The sequence below is a fragment of the Octodon degus genome, unplaced genomic scaffold (assembly GCF_000260255.1).
Source record: "Octodon degus isolate 3935 unplaced genomic scaffold, OctDeg1.0 scaffold00028, whole genome shotgun sequence".
In the NCBI taxonomy this organism is placed as follows: domain Eukaryota; kingdom Metazoa; phylum Chordata; class Mammalia; order Rodentia; family Octodontidae; genus Octodon; species Octodon degus.
This window is the reverse complement of record NW_004524604.1, coordinates 2,074,485-2,091,733: the sequence shown is the minus strand read 5'-3', so window position 1 is coordinate 2,091,733 and position 17,249 is coordinate 2,074,485. Positions and strand designations below refer to the sequence as shown.

Below are 17,249 nucleotides of genomic sequence, written 5' to 3'. Positions count from 1 at the left end.
CTCAGCTATAAAAAAGACAAACTTGAGGCCTTTATAACTAAGTGGATACAACTAGAGGCTATACTCATAAGTGAAATAAATCAAACCCACATGTGTAAATATCATATTGTCTCCCTAGTGCAAGAGCCAGAAAAAATAAATAATACCTCTAATGTATAATAGATATATAGTAAAACAGAAAGAAATTGAATTTAAGGATTAAACAAGAAGATGAGAGAAAGGAGAAAAGATAGGAAAAAAGGAAAGGGGAAAATCATGCAAGTGTATATACAGGCTGGCTGACATGATTGTACTAGTAATTTCCATCAATTTTTTGAAAATAGCAGTTAATGTTTAAAATTTTCACCTTGACTGATATCTGTGATCTAAGCAACTACATCAAGGATAGTGATGTGTAATACAAAAATCACGGTTGAATACCTCTCATCTTGGTCTTCTAAATGTGTACCATGGGCTGGTCAGATAGCTCAGCAGACTAAAGAGCCTGCTTAGGCAGGTTCAGGGACCAGGGTTCAATCCCCGGCATGCCGTGCTGGCCCTGACCCCTGGGTGCACTGAGACAGTGACTGAAACTGGGTGTGGTGGCACGAGCACTTAGGAGGCTGAAAACAGGAGTGTAGTGAGACCCTGTACAAAAAAAAATCAATTATTTGTTCATTTTTGCATAACTATATCTATTAATCTGAGCAACAAATTTGATGATGAAAATAGATAATATAATAACCATTGTTAATATTCTTGTTTCTTGTTAATATTCTTACTTCACTTATGAGTATAGCCCCTAGTTGTATTCACTGAGCTATAAAGCCCTCAAGTTTGTCTTTTTTTTTTTTTTTTTTTTTTTTTTTGGTGCAACAGGGGATTGAACTCAGGCCCTTGCACTTGCCAGGGAAATGCTTATTCTACTGAGCCATCTCCCCAGCCCCAAGGTTGTCTTTTTTATATAGTTGAGTAATACTCCATTGTATACATCCTTTTCATCCATTCCTCAAGGGATGGGCATTTTGGTTGTTCCCAAGATTTGTCTATTCTTATTTTGAAAATCTGTAACATATGGATTGTTATATGTTGCCCTGTTTTAATCTCTGTTTCTACTATTTGTTTTTGCTTTTGTTTTTACTCTTCAAAATAAAATAAAATTAAAAGAAGATAAACTATGTTTGATTTATTTCATCCTACATCATGGTCTCAATGTACATCCATTTTACTACAAATGACTCAGATTTATCCTTTATGGCAGAGTGGCACTTCATTGTGTGTAAATGTCGCATTTTTTAAGTTCATCTGCCATGGACATATAGGCTGGCTCTAAGGCTTAGCTATAGTGAGTTGTGCTGCTATAATATAAGCTTTTAATCTTTCCTTTCTGTTTAAATCTTGCAAAGTACTGCAGCAGGTAGGCTGTGTGCCTCATACCACTGTCCCTGGAATGTGGTCAAATGCAGGGGCTAGAGTATGGTGAGAGTCTAGCTCACCACAGGAGGATTTGGGAGGGATACTTCTTGGAAGGTTATTTGTTACATTTAGAGACACGGGATGGTGGTTTTTGTTTCTGTGATATTTGCAACCATTGATCGCTGTTTTCTAGAGTTGTACTTTATTCTTGATTATAGATGTTTAAAATCCAGCAGCTGTAATGGGGATCTATTTTCCGATATGGTATCTAGGCATTTAAAGTTGGGAGTTTTTCTTGGCTAAGAATTGTGTATTTTATTTTTGCAGAAATGCTTGCACATTGACCCTGACAAAAGGCCGCTGTGTGCTGAGCTCCTTAACCACGCTTTCTTTCGGATGGACAGGTTTGCTGATAGGTAAGGTGCCGCTGCTTGGCAGGCCAGGGGCCACAGGCAGGGCAATGTGGCTTCTGCAGCCCTACGCCACAGTACTCATCCTGCAGGGTTACTGCCTTGCCTGTGAGCTGTGCCCTCCATGTGCTCCCACCGCACTCAGCAGCTGTCGCAGGCTGGGGCCTTTCCTGCATTGGTGTCATGAAGCAATCACTTCTGCGTGCTCTGTCTGTCTCCTCGGGGGCCATCTGCATCAGATCCTTGATTCCTAGGCTGCTACCTGCTGTGTGATGCCATCACCCAAGGGTGCCAGTCATACACACAAGCAAGCATGCACACCATGTTTCCACTGCCACTGAAGACACCCAGGTGCCCAGGCCATGGGTGCTGGCACTGCTGAGTAGCTCTGGTGCTGCCTTGTGCAGTTGACAAACAGAAAATCGTGAGGTCAGGGTCTGCGACGTTGCTTTACAGTCACAAATTTCATTAGCGTTTAGCTAACTAGGAAAGATAATCCCTTTTTTTTGGACATAGGGTCTTGCTTTGTGGTTCAGGCTGCTCTTGAACTCACTCTGTACTCTAGGCTAGCATGAACCTGCAGTAATCTTCCTGCCTCAGCTTCCTGAGTGGATAGTTGTAGTTTTGTGTTTGCTTTTACTTTCCATTACTTATGACAGGTTTCTTTTGATTGAAATATGTGAAGAAAATCTGGCCTCACCCAAATTTGTATTTAAGATAAAGGAAAAGTATTTTAATAGCCTTTTAAGTAATTGTGGGTATTCTTCATTCTATATCTAGTTCTGATGCTATATCAGAACTTGCCTGGTTTCTCCATAAATATGTTGAAACTGTATCAGTGTACTTTTCTTCACCTGTTGTGTTAAAACCCATTTCTGTCTTATTTTCTGAATGGTTATTTTACTCATATGTACTTTATTAATGTCATTCATTAGTGATTTGGAAAATTTTGATTTGGCTAAATTGTTTAAAAATGTTGATATATTTCATTATGCAATATTTACGTTTCACATTTCATCTCATCAGAAGGCTTTTGAACCACTGAAGTTTATCTTTTTTTTAATGTATTTGGGACAGGGTCTCACTCTGCAGCTGGGACTCCTAGTGATCCTCCTGTGTTCAGCCTCTCCAGCACTGGGGTTGCAGGTGTGCACCACCACGCCTGGTCTCTGTGGCTGGCTCAGCATGCCCGGGGTGGGACCAGTGCAGCATATGGTGCCTGGGATTGAACCCTGGTCCCTGCGCTTGCCTAAGCAGGGGCTTAGTCTGCTGAGTTTTCTAAGAGCATAGGTTACACGGAATTTTAAGTTTGCCATGAAGTTTTGAATTGTGTTTCTTGAAGTGACAAGTTCAGTTTTCCTTTTGTGAAGGCAAATGCCTGCCACATGCATCAAGACCAAATCGCCAGACCTCTCCGCCACTCTTCCTTGCCAGTAGAAATAGTGTTACAGGAGAGGAAAGTCGAGTTGTGTTTGTGTCCAAGCCAGACCAGTGCTCGTCGCGTGAACCATTGCCCTTAGGCCCAGTGGGCGCAGGTTCTTGGCATGTCAGCATGTCAGTCTTGGTCATTGTGTTGAAGAAGAATGGGCTCTAGGACTCGGGGTTGATACAGTTACACCACCGCCTCTTCCCCATGGTGGGCTTGGTGTAGCCATTTGTGTTGGTGAGGGATTGGGGCTGAGGGGGGAGGCCCCACGCCTGCGTGCAGGGCTGCAGTTTTCATCTTCTTGCCTGGGCTTTGCATCATCCTCAGAGCTTGCACTGGTGGGTGACACAGACGGGGGTCTGTGTGGGCTCTGTGCCTGCCTGAAGGGAGGAATTTTACATCGAGGGATGCCCTGAGCAAGCTGTTCACCTTTAGCATTGTTGTAAGTGTATGTCCCTGCTGATGTGACTTATATTTTGGGTCCCTGAAAGTTACAGAGCACCCACTTTTTTCTGCAGGATTTCTCATGTAGTTTAGACTGTCCTTGAATTCACTATGTAGCCCAAGCTGGCCTCCAGTTCACTGTGATCCTCCTGTCTCAGCCTCCTGAGTGATGGCATTATAGGTATACCTTACCATGTGTGGTGTAGCACTCAATTTAAAAAAAAATCGTTAAAATCAGGGTTTTTAAAATACTTGTTGCCTGAAATTTTATACTATTGATTATTTTTATATAGATTCTCCCAAGAACTACAGTTAAAAATACAGAAAGATGCCAGGAATATTTCTTTGCCTAAAAAATCCCAAAACAGAAAGAAGGAAAAGGAAAAAGATGAATCCATAGCTGAACAAAGAAGAACACTTGTGATACAGGTAAATGTTCATGTTTTAAATTTGAAATTGGGGGAAGCCCTGAGCAAGCTGTTCCCCTTTAGCATTGTTGTAAGTGTATGTCCCTGCTGATGTGGCTTCCCTTCTGGGTGCCTGCCATGTGCCTGATGTGCAGCGGTGCTTGTTTAACTTGTTAGTGTAAAATAACTCTGCTTCAAAGGGAGTCAGAAAATAGTTCATGCCAAGCTGATAGTATGCCAAGCCAACGGGAGTAGCTGGGGCCTGGGAACACAGGTTCAGGTTACCCTCAGCGACATTTCCTGCTGTAAAAGAGGTGACATGAGTTTCTTTAGTAGAGAAGGTCAGGAGTGGAGTATTTTACTCAGTTGCTGGGAGCCACAAGTTGTGGGCTACAGCTGAGTGGGGATTTCTTCTGTCAGTGTTGGGAAGTAGAGGCTGAGGGCCGCCAAGCTAGTAATACAACACCACGCTTGCCTTGCGGGTGTTGTATTGGTACCTAGAATAGGTACCAAGGTGGAGGCAAAGGGCCTACGGTGACCCGAGATACAGTCAGCTCTCAGCCTCCAGCATGCATGGTGAGGAAGCCAGCCACGGTCAGGCAGTCTGCAGGGTCTGTTCTAGACATGACTCCTTTGGAGGACCTCCATTCTATGCCCATCCAGAGAATGTCTAAACACGTGTGTATGTGTACGTCTGCACAGGTAAACACGCGCACCCGTGCACTGGTCCACCTTCACTTAAGTGATGCGAGAAAAATTATGTTTAGGATTTTGTACACATTTAAGAATTGACCAGGATCTGTTCTTGATAAGGGAGCCCACTACCCATGAAGTAAACCAGAAGGGGAAAGTGTTCTCAAGCTTATGTTCCTGACTCAGAGTATACAAGGATAAAAGTGAGATTCTTGATTGCTCCTTCCTGTTTTTCCCATTGAACTTTACACACACACACACACGTCCACATACACACACAAGTGTATGTAAGTCATAGTTAGTGTGAATTGTGTTCCTGTTCTTTTTGTATTTTCACAGTAACTAGCTGAATAAGAATCTGGATTTAATTTTAATTCCATGGGCAGAATGAAGATGCCAGGGAAGCAGGCAAATTCTGCTCTAGGTAAAAGTACTTTATAGGAAGAGGTAATTTTCCTTTTTTTTTTTTTTTTTTTTACTTCATTAACCTTCTTAACATTTTTATTAATGGTCAGGATACCAATGCTGATATGAAAACTAAGGACTCCAAAGTATTTAAAATGAAAGGGCCAAAAGTTGATGGAGAGAAAACTGAAAAGGGTTCTAGAGCTTCCAATGCCAGCTGTCTTCGTAACAGTGGAACAAGCCTCGTGCAGACAGTGCCCTCGGGCCGCCTTGGGGAGCGCAGCAGCCAAGCCACCAGGGTCCCCAGTGTGGCCATCCCCCCACTGGCACACACTCCATCTGCAGCAGCTGCTGGTGGTAACCCCGGAGCCCAGAGTTACAGGTATGGATCTGCAAAATGAGGATAAAGTATGTAAGGCTATGTTTACAAATTATAAATGTCTGCGGATTCATGTATGGCAGACCTGCCTTGCTCTACAGCTATTCTTACTTATTAGTTAGCAGTTTCAAAACTTTTTTAACCTCCATGATAGTAATTACTAGGATTTAATTTTATTTATTTTTATTTTTTGTATTTTAGGGAAGGGTCTACAAGGTGTTCAGGGTCTCATTATTAGATCGAACTCATAGTGATCCGCCTATTCACAGCCTCCTGTAATCCCAAGAGCTGGGATTACAGGCATGCATCATCACGCTCAGTCTCAATTGCTGACCTTGGGGGCGGGGCCAGCACTGCAGGCCTGGAGATTGAAACCGGACCCTGTGCCTGCTTATAGGTCCTTTAATCCACTGAGCTATTTGGCCGGCCCTTGGGCCCTTACGATTTGATTTTCAAACTTTCCCTTAAGACCTAAGAACATGGGCTGTGTTGTTTAAGCCAATTACTCCAGGAACTGATTAAGAGAGAGCTGGGCTGGACTCTGCTGCTGCCTGGCATGTGCCTTTGGGGACTTTGCAGAAGGGGTGAGCTGATTGGAGGAGAGGGCACCATGTAGGCTGCGTAAGGGCAGGGGGAAGAAAAAGCAAGCCCCCAGAGGTGTGCCTAGTGCACTGAGGACAGGCAGTGGAGGCTGATGGTGCCGCGTGTAGCTTGGCAATGTATGTTGTCGTGTGGGCTTGCGCTTGCAAAAAACAATTATTGCTGCTCCTAACTCAGAGCGGTTTTCATTACAGAGTGGATGAGAGAACCAAGAAGTACTGCATTCCATTTGATAAGCCAAATAAACACTCGCCATCAGGAGTTTATGCTATGAACGTGCCCACGTCGGTAAGTGAAGTGCTCTCAGTAGCAGAGTGAGCACGCGTCAGCTCTCGATGTGTGTGACTGTTCACTTGGATAGTGAAGAACTGAGTTTCATTGGGACACATAAAATGAAAGATGCAGTTGTGCCTGCCAAGTCATAATCTGGAATTCTGAAAGTTTAAATAAGTTTCGTAAGTCTGAAAGATATTAAGACAATGCCATCTGTGTGTGTGTGTGTGTGTGTGTGTGTGTGTGTGTGTGTGTGTGTGTTGAACCCAGAACCTTTGCACTGCACTAAATCCCCAGTCTTTTTATTTTTTTATTTTAAGACAAGGCCTTGCCAAGTTGCCCAGGCTGGGCCCAAACTCGCAGTCCTCCTGTCTCAGCCTCCCAAAGGGCAGAGATGACAGGCATGTGCCATTACAACTGGCTTCAGTGCCCTCATTTCATTGCATCCAGCAACACAGCAAATCTTAACCTGACACTTGCTGATTGGTTCTGTTTAGAGCAAATGAGGAGATAAGTTGCCTGAATAGCTTAATCATCTATGTGTTGCCTTTAAGCCACTGAAACTAAAGTAAGTCAGCTTCCCTTCCCGAAGCTCGGGGTCTAGTGAGGAGATGCACAGAACAGAAGCATCTTAGCAGATTTTAGTGATAACAGCACATGAAGGGCTCCGAGGTGGCTGCCAGTGCCCAGCACAGCCCACAGAAGGCTGCTTTCTAAAGTGGCATGAGATCATCCTGGTCCTGCTCAGTGCCTGTCCATCACCCTGCATCAGGCAATGTCCCTCCTCCGCCCCACCTCCATCTGCTCTCTGTTTGGTCAGTCTGTTCCATCCGTACTTGTTTCCCTGTTACTCCTGGAATATGACCAGCTTCCTGTCTTTGGGCTTCTATGTTTCCTCTTTCCTCTGCTCTAGAATGTTCTTCCCAGGTGACCCTCCAAGTACACTTTTTCTCCTCTGCAGCTTTCATGAAGCCTGCTGTGCTGCCCATCGTTGTTAGTTTGAGTCATTTCGTCTCCCATTGTCTCTGTCCCCCTCTCTGCTTAATTCTCCCCCACCACATGTGGTTGGCATCCTCTGTAGGCTCCTACACTGCCTGTTTCTCCGAGGCAGATGCGAGCTTCCCGGTCCCAGGTGGGTGCTGCCTTTGTTTTCCTGCCTGCTCCTCTGTAACCTGAAGCAGTTCTCAGCACACTGAAGGAGGCCCAGGGCCGAGTGGAGCTGGGTGGCAGAGCTCCTGCCCCCCACCCTAGACCTGGACTCACCCCCGCCCCCCACAAATGTGGCAGTGAGCTGCCTGTTCACAGAGCAAAGGAAGTACAGCTCTTCACAGAGGAATACTTTTTAAAGTGAGTTTCTCTTCTCTGCCTTCATGATCCTCAGAGCTGAACAATATCTTTTATCTCTCATGACTTCACACTCTGCTAGGTTTTCTTTCAGTTATTCTTCATTTGGGTTTCTGTGCTCTTAATACTTTCCTTTTTGGTAACACCCTGATGCTCATGCGGTGTTTGTGTTCGATAATCCTGGCCTATCTGGAAGATGATTTTGATTAGCAGAGCAGCTGTCTCAGTGGCATTTTACCAGACTTGGTATCAGCCTACATGTAGTCACAGCACAATCAGGGCTGGCTAATAATTTTATCTCCGCTTGTGTTTATTCTTTGATGGCAGGACATAATGCCTAGAGTGGAGGCCCCCTGTTTTTTCTGCAGTGAAGCCCAGGACAGGTGGAGCTAAGGCTTGGCCTTCTTCATAGCAGGGCCAGCGACCACCATGCCTTCCCCAAATGTGAATTAGTGCATAGTTAGAAACTTAGGATGCATTGCATTTGTCACTGTTGAAATAGTTCGGTACTTTGAACTGATTTTTTTTTTTTTTTTTTTGATGTATAGGTAGTTTTTGGAGCTAACTTATTTTATAATTGGTTTGAGTCCAGATTCAGCATTTGTTCTGTTAAAAGAATAAGCAGAAACTTGCCAAAGGAGGAAAGTGAGCCACACTCCTCCGCACCCGTGAGACCAGGAGTGTCATACTCACAGGGCCCCAGCGCTCGGCATGACCACCGCATGTGTGCTGGCTGTGTGTTCATCATTTAGACATGCATATCCATGCATATATATGATTTCATTATACACTTCTTTTTTAGAAAATCTCATAATCTGTGCACCTCTTACTTGAAAAATGTGAAGAAGAATATAGGGTTTCTATAGTTCTTAAATGAAAAAAGTATCAAGTTTATAAAGTTGTAGAATTCAAGTGGTACTATTTATTCCTTACTTTATGATTTTTTTCTGACCTTATCAACTATGAAATGATTGAGGTTTTAATTTCCTGTAAATTGCTTTTTTTTTTTTTTTTTCAGAACCAGGGATTGAACTCAGGCCTTTGCGCTTGCCAGGGAAGCACTTATTCTACTGAGCCATCTCCCCAGCCCTCTGTATATCACTTTGAATCTGCTTCATACATTATATTTCTTTCCTATATTGCTCATTCAAGGATTCCATCATTTTTCTATTCTCCTCTATTTTTTTTAATCAGTGTCTTCTTTAGAAGCATTTAGTACTTCTTTCATTATAGTTATCATTTCTTTTTTTACTTCAGAAATTATTTCTGATCTGATATCCTCTATACCTTTCTGCAGTTGTTTCTTTACTTCAGACGCTATTATTTCAGAGATTTCAGGTGTATGATTTCCAATTTCTTCTATGCTGTTGTCTCCTGCATTTGTTCTGGGTGGGCTTGGAGCCTCGGAATGCATTTTGCTCCTTCCCTTTGTCATTTTGTATAGCACTGTCTTCTGACCTTTCGTAGAGTTATTATTGCCTTAGCACCAGGTCTGAATCTACCAAGTTCAAACTCATCCAGATGGGTATGGCTTGGGTCTGGTTGCTGTGCTCCACTTCTTTCTGCTGCAGCCCTTGGAAGTAAACCCGCTGTGCCACCCTGGCAAGATGTTCTCTCCTGGATCAGCTGGGTGGCTCTTGCCTCTAGCCTCTCTGCAGGGAGTTCTGCCCTCAATGGTGAAATGATGATAAGAAAAATTAGGAAAATAGTCAGAGTTGTGTTTTACTTCATAATAATCGCGGGGAGTTGGTCTTGTTTGCTAACTCCGAGGACAAATGTAGGAAAATGGCAGCAAGGTCTTCCTGTAAGAGTGAGAAGCAGGCTTGGAGAAGTGATAGGACATGTATGGGAATCCACTCAATCTCCTGGGAAGCCAGGAGGTGGCAGGCGGCACCATTCCCTGCTTCTAGGACACTAATGACTACAGGGGGGTGGGAAGAAGCAGAGCCTCTCGCTTAGCCACCTGTTGTCAAGTTCAGTGAATTTAGGGACAAAGAGGTAAAACATTCTTCTTGAGTTGTTAGGATCCTTCAGTTTTTAAAGTTATTCCAGCCCTTCAAGTCCGTGCATTTTTGGATGCATTTGTAGTAGTTATAAAGAAACTCCTGTGCACCTTGAACAAGGTTATCTGTGCCAGCCATTCTGTCACTGCCAGGTCTCCAGTGAAAAGAGCCTCCTGCAGGCAAATAAGAAGCGGAAGGAGCTCTCCAGGACTGAGGTGCGGTTGCCCGAGCTGAGCTACAGTCAACTCCCTGAATTGAGAGCCTTGCACGGCGTGGGTGCGTTATGGTGCTGTGGCTCTTCCAGCCCCTTTGCTTACATTATTTAAAGTTGTGTTAAACTAACAATATTAATAATGATCTATGGTGACTTTACATATTTAAATAGGTAAATATATATCTGTGTGGAATAAGGTCATGCTGAGGAACTCTTGGAGAAAATATAAAAAACTAGCCGAGCATCTAATGTTTTCATTGTTTTTGGTTATTTCTATGTAGCTCGAAATTGTAGACTAATGAAGAAACAGAACAAAATTCTTTCTGAGTCTCGAATCCCTTCACTAGCTGCTATTGACCTTCACGCTTCCAGCATGGCACTGCACCAGGTACAGAAATGCGCTTTGCGGGGACACGGGGCTGGGTTAGTATTCAGACTACTTCAGCCATGTTTTAGGAACAATGTGCTAAGAACTGGGCAGGTTTTGGGGTTGGATCTATAAAATTTCAGTTGTTAAATCTTGTCCTATAACTCACTGCACTTAATTTTATCGGTTTGTTTTAGGCATATATGACCACATTTATCATAGAGAATTTGTACCTGCACATGATGTATCTTGATTATTTTTCCCCAGTCCCCTCCCTTTCCTTTAACCCCTCCTCCCTCCTTAATTACAATAACTTTGTTTCCATTTTTTTCCTTCTAATTTTTTCTTTTTCCTTTCTCCCTTTTGCCCTCCCCCTCCCTTGTTCCCCTTTCCATTTTAACATTTGCTTCTTGTTTCCCAATATCTGTTGTACATCTTGGTTGTTATTTATCTTTTCAGATTCTCACATCATAGAAACAATGCAGTATTTACACATGTGCGTCTGATTTATGGTCGAGTATGGTCTCTAGATCCTTCCATTTAACTAGAAATCACAAGTTTGCTTCTTTATGACAGAGTAGTACTCCATTGTATTAAAAAACACCCCTTATCCATTCGTTGGATAGACATTTGGGCTGCTTCCAAGTTTTAGTTATGACAAACTGCTGCTATAAACATAGAAGTGCATATATTTCTGTGGTATGATGCTTTTAATCCACTCAGAAAGATACAAAAAAGAGGAATAGCTGTATTATTAGTTTTCTGAGTAGTTCTCTGCACTGATTTCTGCAGGAGTATAGGAGCCTATACTCCTACCATCAGTGGAAGAAGCATTTGTTATTGGTTGATTTCTTAATAATAGTCATTCTTGGGGCTGGGGAGCTGGCTCAGTGGAATAAGCACTTGCCTGGCAAGCACAGTGGCTTGAGTTCAATCCCCGGTTCTGAAAAAAAAAAAAAAAAAGTCATTCTTTTTGGAGTGAGATAGAATCTCAGTATTGTTTTAATTTGCATCTCTTGAAAGACCAGTGATGTTGAACACTTTTCATATATTTATTTGCTGTGCTGTTTTTAGTTTTTCATCTGAGAAGTATCAACTCATTTAAGAATTCCATTTTTGGACTGTCTTTAAATTTGTTCTCTCTCTTTTTTAATGTATTTAGTACAGGGTCTACAGGGTCTACAGGGTCTCACTACATAAATTGGACTTGTAGTGATTCTCTGATTTCAGCCTCCCAAGCACTGGGATTACAGGTGCATGCCACCACGCCCAGTCTCAGTTGCTGTGTCATTGTGCCCTGCGGATGGGGCTGGCACAGCATGCCAGGGTTTGAAACTCATCTGCTGCACTCTGCCCAAGCAGGCGCTTTAGTCTGCTGTGCTAGCTGGCTGCCCTGAGTCTTTAAACTTGGAGATCTGATTTTTTTGAGTTCTTTATATATTATAGATTTTAGTCTCTTGTCTGAGGAACAGCTATCAAATTTTTTTCTTACTTTGTGCTTTGTCTCTTCACTCGGTTGGTGGTTTTTCTTTTCTTTATGTCTTTTTTTTTCCTGTGGAAAAAGTTTTTAATAAGATGAGATCTCAATTGTTGATTGTTTTTAATATTTCCTGTGTGATCAGTGTTTTGTTCATAAAGTCTTTGCCTGTACCAGTGTCTTCAAGAGTTCTAACTATTTAGCCTTTAGCAGATTTAGTGTTTGTTTTGATATTTTGATCTTTGATCCATTTTGGTTTTAGTTCCATGCATGATAAGACCTATGGATGTAGTTTTAATTTTCAGCATGTGTAGAGTCAGTTTTTCCAGCATCATTTATTTGAGAGGCTATCTTTACTCCAGTAAAGGTGTTTTGCCCTTTTGTCAAAGATAAGGTAGCCAAGTGTGTTTGGAGTAGTTTCTGCATTTTCTGTTTCATTGATATCCAGGACTTTTTTTTTTAGGACTTTTTTTTTTTTTTTTTTTTTTGCCAGTACTATGCTGTTTTTACCATGGTAGTTTTGTGATATAATTTCAAATCAGAAATTGAGATGCCCCCTGCCTTGCCTATGTCGCTTAGAATTACTTTTGTTATTCTAATTATCTGGTTCAAAATGATCTTTATAGTTGTTTTCTCTAATTCTGTGAAGTGTGTTACTGGTATTTTGATCAGGATTGCACTAAATCTGTATAATTTTGGAAGTACGGCTGTTGTCACTCTATTGGTTCTTCCAACCCAAGAACAAGGAATATTGTTCCATTTTATATCCTCGCCAATCTCCTTTTCCAGGATACTATAGTTTGCAATGTAAAAAACTTTTAGTTCATTAGATTGATTCCTAAGAATTTAATTTTGGAGGCTACTATTGTGAAAGGTGGTGTTTCTCTAATATCTTTCTCAGTATATTTGTTATTTGTGTATGGGAAGGCTATTAATGTTCGAGTACTGACTTTGTATCCAACTACACTACTGAATTTGGTTATTATATCTCGTCTTTTTTTTTTTTTTTTTTTTTGTATTTTTTAGTAAGGGTCTACAGGGTTTATAGGTTTTCACTACAGAGATCCCGTGTTCAGCCTCCCAAAGAGCTAGGATTACAGGTGGGCACCACCATGACCAGTCTCAATCGTTGACTCAGTGCACCCTGGGGGCAGGACCGGCACAACACACCGGGGATCAAACCCCAGCCTCTACATCTGCCTTAGCAGGCGTTTTAATCCGCTGAGCTATTTGGCCAGCCCTCTAAATCTCAAGTCTTGTGGTGGAATTTCTGAGGTCTTCTATATCATCTGCATATTAACTTCAATTCTTCTTATCATTATTTCTTTTATTTTATTCTCTTATCTAATTGCTCTTGCTAAAGTCTCCAGAGCTATGTTGAATAAGAATGGTAATAGTGAACATCTTTATATTGTTTCTGATTTGAGAATTAGAGCATTCAGTTTTAGTATTTAGTATGATGTTTGTAGTTGGTTTGTCTATGATGGCTTTTATGAGATTAAGATAAAACAATCTATTCCAATAGTCTGTAGAGTTTTTATCATGAATGGGTGTTAGATTGTGTCACATGTTTTGTTTCTGTCTATTGAAATGATCTGTGGCTTTTGCTCTTGATTCTATTAATATAGTGCATTACATTTATTGACTTGTATATGTTGAATCATCCCTGCATCTCTGGGATGAATCCTCCTTGGTCATGGTGTATACTCTTCTTAATGATTTGCTGCTTTCTGTTTGCCGGTATCTTATTTTGGATTTTTGCGTGTGTATTTATTGGGAAGATTCGTGTGTAGTTCTCTTTTTCTTTTGGGTCCTTCTCTGATTTTGATATTAAGGTAACAGTTGCTTCAAGGAATGACTTTAGAAGTATTGGTTTTCTTTCAGTTTTGTTGAAGAGTTTAAGGAATTGTGGCATTAGATCTCCAAATCTTTTTGTAGAATTCAGCAATAAATCCATCAGGACCTGGCTTTTTTTTTTTGTAGGTAAGTTTTTAATTATGTCTTCAGTTTGATATTGGGTTATTTACATTTTTTGTATCTTCTTGATTCAACTTTGGTATTCATATGTATCTAGGAATCTGTCCATTTCTTCTGTATTTTGCATCTTATTAGAATATAGGTTGTCAAAGTAGTATGCATGACCTTGTGAACTTTTGCAGGATCTATAGTGATCTTAGCCTTTTGATTCCTCACTGTATGGAGTTGAGTCTTTCCTTTTTTTGATAAGGTTGGCTAAGGGTTGGTCAATTTTACTTAGTCTTTTAAAGAATCAATTTTTTGATTCATGGATTCTTTGTATTCTTAGTCTCTACCTTTATTTATTTATTTATTTTTTTGTGGAACCAGGGATTGAACTCAGATCCTTGCGTTTGCCAGTCAAGCGCTTATCCTACTGAGCCATCTCCCCGGCCTTCTTGTATTCTTAGTCTCAATTGCATTAATTTCTGCTCTGCTCTTCATAATTTTCTCCTTTGTATAAGCTTTTGGTTTGACTTGCTCTTATTTTTTTAGAAGCTTGAGGTTCACCATTATTAGGTTGTTTATTTGATCTTGCTCTGTTTTTCTTTTTTAAAAATTTATTTATTTGGTACAAGGTCTTGCTATGCAGCTCAGACTTGTAGAGATCCTTCTGTCTCAGCCTCCCTTAGTCCTGTGATTATAGACATGTACCACCATACCCCGTTCTGGAGCTAGTATAGCATGTGGTACCAGGGACCCAAGCACTTGGGTCCTTGTGCTTGCCAGGCAGGCACTTAGACCCCCAAGCTTGTTTTTCTAATGTGACAATTCAATGTTACAAATTTCCCTTGTAGGACCACTTTAATGGTATACCATAAGCTCTGGTATGTTGTATTGACATTACTGTTCAATTGTAGAAACTATCTTTAATTTGTTCTTTAATTTCATCTATGACCCATTGTTTGGTCAAGAGGATGCTATTTAATTTTGATTTTTTTTGTCATTTCATTTGCCATTGATTTCTAATTTCATTGCCTGTGTTGTGATAATATGCATGGGATAATTTCAGTTCCTTCACATTTACTTAAGCATGTTCTATGAGCTAGTATGTGGACAGTTTTGGGGAATGTGCCATGTGCAGCTGAGACTGTATATTCTGATGTTGTGGGGTGGAACACTCTCTAGACATCAGTAAGTCCATTGTTCAAAAGTTTGGTTCTACTATGATAATTATTTGTGGGTTTTCTGTCTAGTTGATCTGTCTTTTTGTAACAGTGGGATATCAAGGTCCCTCATTACAAGTGCATTAGTGTTTAATTGATTTTTCAAGTCCATTAATTGATGGGTAAGCTGGTATTTGATGCATATACATTTTATGACTGTGTCTCTTTCTTTTGGATTGTTCCCTTACAAATATGTCCAGTATTCCCCCTACAGAGTTGGGGTTCAGAGTTTGCAGCACCAGTCATTCATGGACTTTTCCTTAGAACCTAACTAATAATTTTACAGAAACTGCAAATATCCTCCACAATAGTATTTTTGGGAGTGGGAGGTTTACAAGTAGCCAATCTGAGAGCATTATTTAGTTATCACTGATTGACTGCTGCTCTGTAACATACCTCTAGTGGCTGTACTAGCCTTACTAGCTGTAACACATGTATCAGGTGTTCTCACTTTGGTTCTTTTTAAAGCTCTAAGATACTACTAACACACTCTGCACCTTCTAAGGCTTTATTACTACAGTATTTTATTAAATTAAATTACATAACTATGGGAGACATATGCTATTTAGAGTTTATAAATATAGACATTTAGAGGCATTTTTCTCACCATATGTGAAATTTGCTGCTTTTCATAATTCACAGATGTGCTATGAACATAACCCTGTATATTTCAAGGACCCCTGTAGTGACTTTCTTTGTCTCTCCCCATCAGTTTTGACTTGAAATCTACTCTGTGTGCAAGTAGAGTAGCTATCCCTGCTTTTTTCGGATTATCTTCACATGGAGCATCCTTTTTGATGGAAAAGTCAAAAGCATCCTTTGATGTTGCCATCCTTTGACTTTCAGTGTATGAGCTTCTTTTTGAGTTAAATGTTTTTCTTTTATTCAGCATATTGTTGGATCTTGCTTCTTGATCCATTTACATCGATGGTCATAATCTATGTATATTGACTTTTCCTTGTCATGTTATATTCCTGCTGTTTGCTCCCTTTCTTTCCCCTCTGTTTAACTGCTTACCTTGCCTGGTGGATTCATTCTGTGGGGGTTCATGGAGTTTTAGCCTTTATTATCTCTTTCTGTAATATCCTTCAGAACATTTTGGAATGCTGGTTTGGTGATCATGAATTTCTCCAGGTGTTTTTTTTGTTTGTTTGTTTGTTTTTTTGTCATAGAAATTTCTCCTTCTTCTTCTTCTTCTTCTTCTTCTTCTTCTTCTTCTTCTTCTTCTTCTTCTTTTCTTTTCTTTTTTTTTTTTTTTTTTTTTTGTATTTTTTAGTAAGGGTCTACAGGGTTTATAGGTTTTCACTACAGAGATCCCGTGTTCAGCCTCCCAAAGAGCTAGGATTACAGGTGGGCACCACCATGACCAGTCTCAATCGTTGACTCAGTGCACCCTGGGGGCAGGACCGGCACAACACACCGGGGATCAAACCCCAGCCTCTACATCTGCCTTAGCAGGCGTTTTAATCCGCTGAGCTATTTGGCCAGCCCTCTAAATCTCAAGTCTTGTGGTGGAATTTCTGAGGTCTTCTATATCATCTGCATATTAACTTCAATTCTTCTTATCATTATTTCTTTTATTTTATTCTCTTATCTAATTGCTCTTGCTAAAGTCTCCAGAGCTATGTTGAATAAGAATGGTAATAGTGAACATCTTTATATTGTTTCTGATTTGAGAATTAGAGCATTCAGTTTTAGTATTTAGTATGATGTTTGTAGTTGGTTTGTCTATGATGGCTTTTATGAGATTAAGATAAAACAATCTATTCCAATAGTCTGTAGAGTTTTTATCATGAATGGGTGTTAGATTGTGTCACATGTTTTGTTTCTGTCTATTGAAATGATCTGTGGCTTTTGCTCTTGATTCTATTAATATAGTGCATTACATTTATTGACTTGTATATGTTGAATCATCCCTGCATCTCTGGGATGAATCCTCCTTGGTCATGGTGTATACTCTTCTTAATGATTTGCTGCTTTCTGTTTGCCGGTATCTTATTTTGGATTTTTGCGTGTGTATTTATTGGGAAGATTCGTGTGTAGTTCTCTTTTTCTTTTGGGTCCTTCTCTGATTTTGATATTAAGGTAACAGTTGCTTCAAGGAATGACTTTAGAAGTATTGGTTTTCTTTCAGTTTTGTTGAAGAGTTTAAGGAATTGTGGCATTAGATCTCCAAATCTTTTTGTAGAATTCAGCAATAAATCCATCAGGACCTGGCTTTTTTTTTTTT

At 40.6% G+C, this 17,249-nt stretch overlaps 1 protein-coding gene across 1 annotated transcript in view; it reads left to right on the top strand.

The window, feature by feature from the left end:
• Cdkl2 (cyclin dependent kinase like 2) overlaps positions 1 to 17,249 on the top strand; it is a 53,393-nt gene that overhangs the window by 24,546 nt on the left and 11,598 nt on the right. Inside the window, exons 7-12 of the mRNA XM_023713034.1 lie at positions 1,723 to 1,811; positions 3,969 to 4,104; positions 5,291 to 5,562; positions 6,354 to 6,447; positions 9,932 to 10,055; positions 10,275 to 10,381. Coding sequence (XP_023568802.1) covers positions 1,723 to 1,811; positions 3,969 to 4,104; positions 5,291 to 5,562; positions 6,354 to 6,447; positions 9,932 to 10,055; positions 10,275 to 10,381 — 822 coding nt within the window. The remainder of the gene's footprint in view (positions 1 to 1,722; positions 1,812 to 3,968; positions 4,105 to 5,290; positions 5,563 to 6,353; positions 6,448 to 9,931; positions 10,056 to 10,274; positions 10,382 to 17,249) is intronic.